This window comes from Cucumis melo, chromosome 4 (genome assembly GCF_025177605.1).
Source record: "Cucumis melo cultivar AY chromosome 4, USDA_Cmelo_AY_1.0, whole genome shotgun sequence".
In the NCBI taxonomy this organism is placed as follows: domain Eukaryota; kingdom Viridiplantae; phylum Streptophyta; class Magnoliopsida; order Cucurbitales; family Cucurbitaceae; genus Cucumis; species Cucumis melo.
The window spans coordinates 15254833-15256429 of NC_066860.1; the positions used below are offsets into that span (position 1 = coordinate 15254833).

At 33.5% G+C, this 1597-nt stretch overlaps 1 protein-coding gene across 1 annotated transcript; it reads right to left on the minus strand.

Moving 5' to 3' along the window:
• Nucleotides 1-426: 426 nt before the first annotated feature.
• LOC103489925 (auxin-induced protein 22A-like) lies at nucleotides 427-1139 on the minus strand. Its single transcript, XM_008449266.3, has one exon. The coding sequence runs from the start codon at nucleotides 1091-1093 to the stop codon at nucleotides 530-532; it is 564 nt and encodes a 187-aa protein (XP_008447488.1). The 5' UTR covers nucleotides 1094-1139; the 3' UTR covers nucleotides 427-529.
• Nucleotides 1140-1597: the final 458 nt, after the last annotated feature.

Consider the following 1597-nt stretch of genomic DNA (forward strand, 5'->3'; position numbering starts at 1 on the left):
CCATTAACTTTGGCAATTACTCTTTTTCTAGTAAGGATATAGTGTTGTATTATCCAATTATGAGGGTGTTAACCATTTCCATAAAATCAAATTGTCTATTCTTTAAAAGATTTATTTAATAAGTTAATTGAAAACCAAAATAATTATCAAACCAACATCATTTTAGTTAAACTGATGAAGTATTGAATTAATTAACTAATTTTTGGGATGCAAAGAATTTCAAGACCAATATTGCAAGCAATATACAGCTAATTAATTAAAAACCCTTTTTATTGGACTATTGTGATCAATAATTAAAACAGTATACTTGAAATCTCAAGATTATGTAAGCTATAAATGTATAAATTGTATAAGAGAACTTCATTGACATTAATATTAGTGAATTGTAAAATTAGACAAGAACACACATCAACATTTCCTTTTTCAAGTTAGGGTATCATCAAGGTGTGTGATATATATATATATATTATATGTGTATACATTTTAATTTCCATCAGAAGCAAAAAAAAAAATAAAAAGAAAATATTTTTTATAGTTCTTTTGAAGAACTACTACTTAGGGTTTCAGATGGGACATGAATCTCAAATCCTTTAGCTTCCGATCTCTTCATTATTCTCAATCTCTTGCAAGATTCAATAAACATATTCCATGGTACATCGCCCAAGAGCATCCAATCGCCATCCCGATCTTCGTAGATCAGCACAAAGTCGGAGCATCCGAGTGCTGAGCCAAACAAATTCTCCATCGCCACCACAAGATCTGAATACCCTTTATGACTTCCAAGATCAACTTTTCTAAGATAAGGAGCACCATCCATACCTATCTTCACATACATCTTTGGAGCTTCGGTTTCAGATAGACCTTTATTGTTACTGCTACCACTATTTCTTCTTCGATGAGAGCAAACCGGCGGCCACCCCACAACTTGGTTTCTTTTTGGGAATCGTCGATCACCGCCATCATTGTTGGTACTGCTACTCTCAGAGAAAACCCTTTTCTTCTCATTTTTTGAACTGGAAGTATGGCAACTGCCACTTCCCGGAAGCCCCAATCGGAGCTCAGTGATCTCAAGTTCAACTCCATTGGATGCCATTTTTCTTCTCTCTAGATGAGATTAAGTGTTTGTGAGAGTTTTTGTTAATGGTGTAAGAACCAAAATGAGAGGTTATATTTATATATATAAATAGAAGAGAAATTATATGGGGGAATGGGACTAATAATGAGATATGGAAAATGAATGGCATTGTGGTCGCCGGCCGGTCGGAGACAAGAGGAACAAAAGTGGGACTTTGTGTTGGATTTAGTTAAGGAACAGTTTGAAAAAAATATAGGGAAAAAAGAGAGAGAGATGGTCGGGTTTCTGATTTGGTGGGATTCTCCAACACCAACATGTGAATCCCCATTTTCTCTGTCGAGCATTGGATTATGTTTTTTTAGAACCAATTTGATTAATTAAAAACAGTGTAAATTGTTTAATATTTTACTTCTTCTCTTCTTATGATCTTGTGTGTCTTCTGTAAACAATTATCTAATATTTTGGGATTTAAATGTCTTTGAATCTATTAGTTAAAACTTCCCCTAATTAAATATGAATGCA

Bases quoted from the DNA above. Each gene is read 5' to 3' on its own strand.
- LOC103489925 (XM_008449266.3), bottom strand. From the start codon at position 1,093: ATGGCATCCAATGGAGTTGAACTTGAGATCACTGAGCTCCGATTGGGG.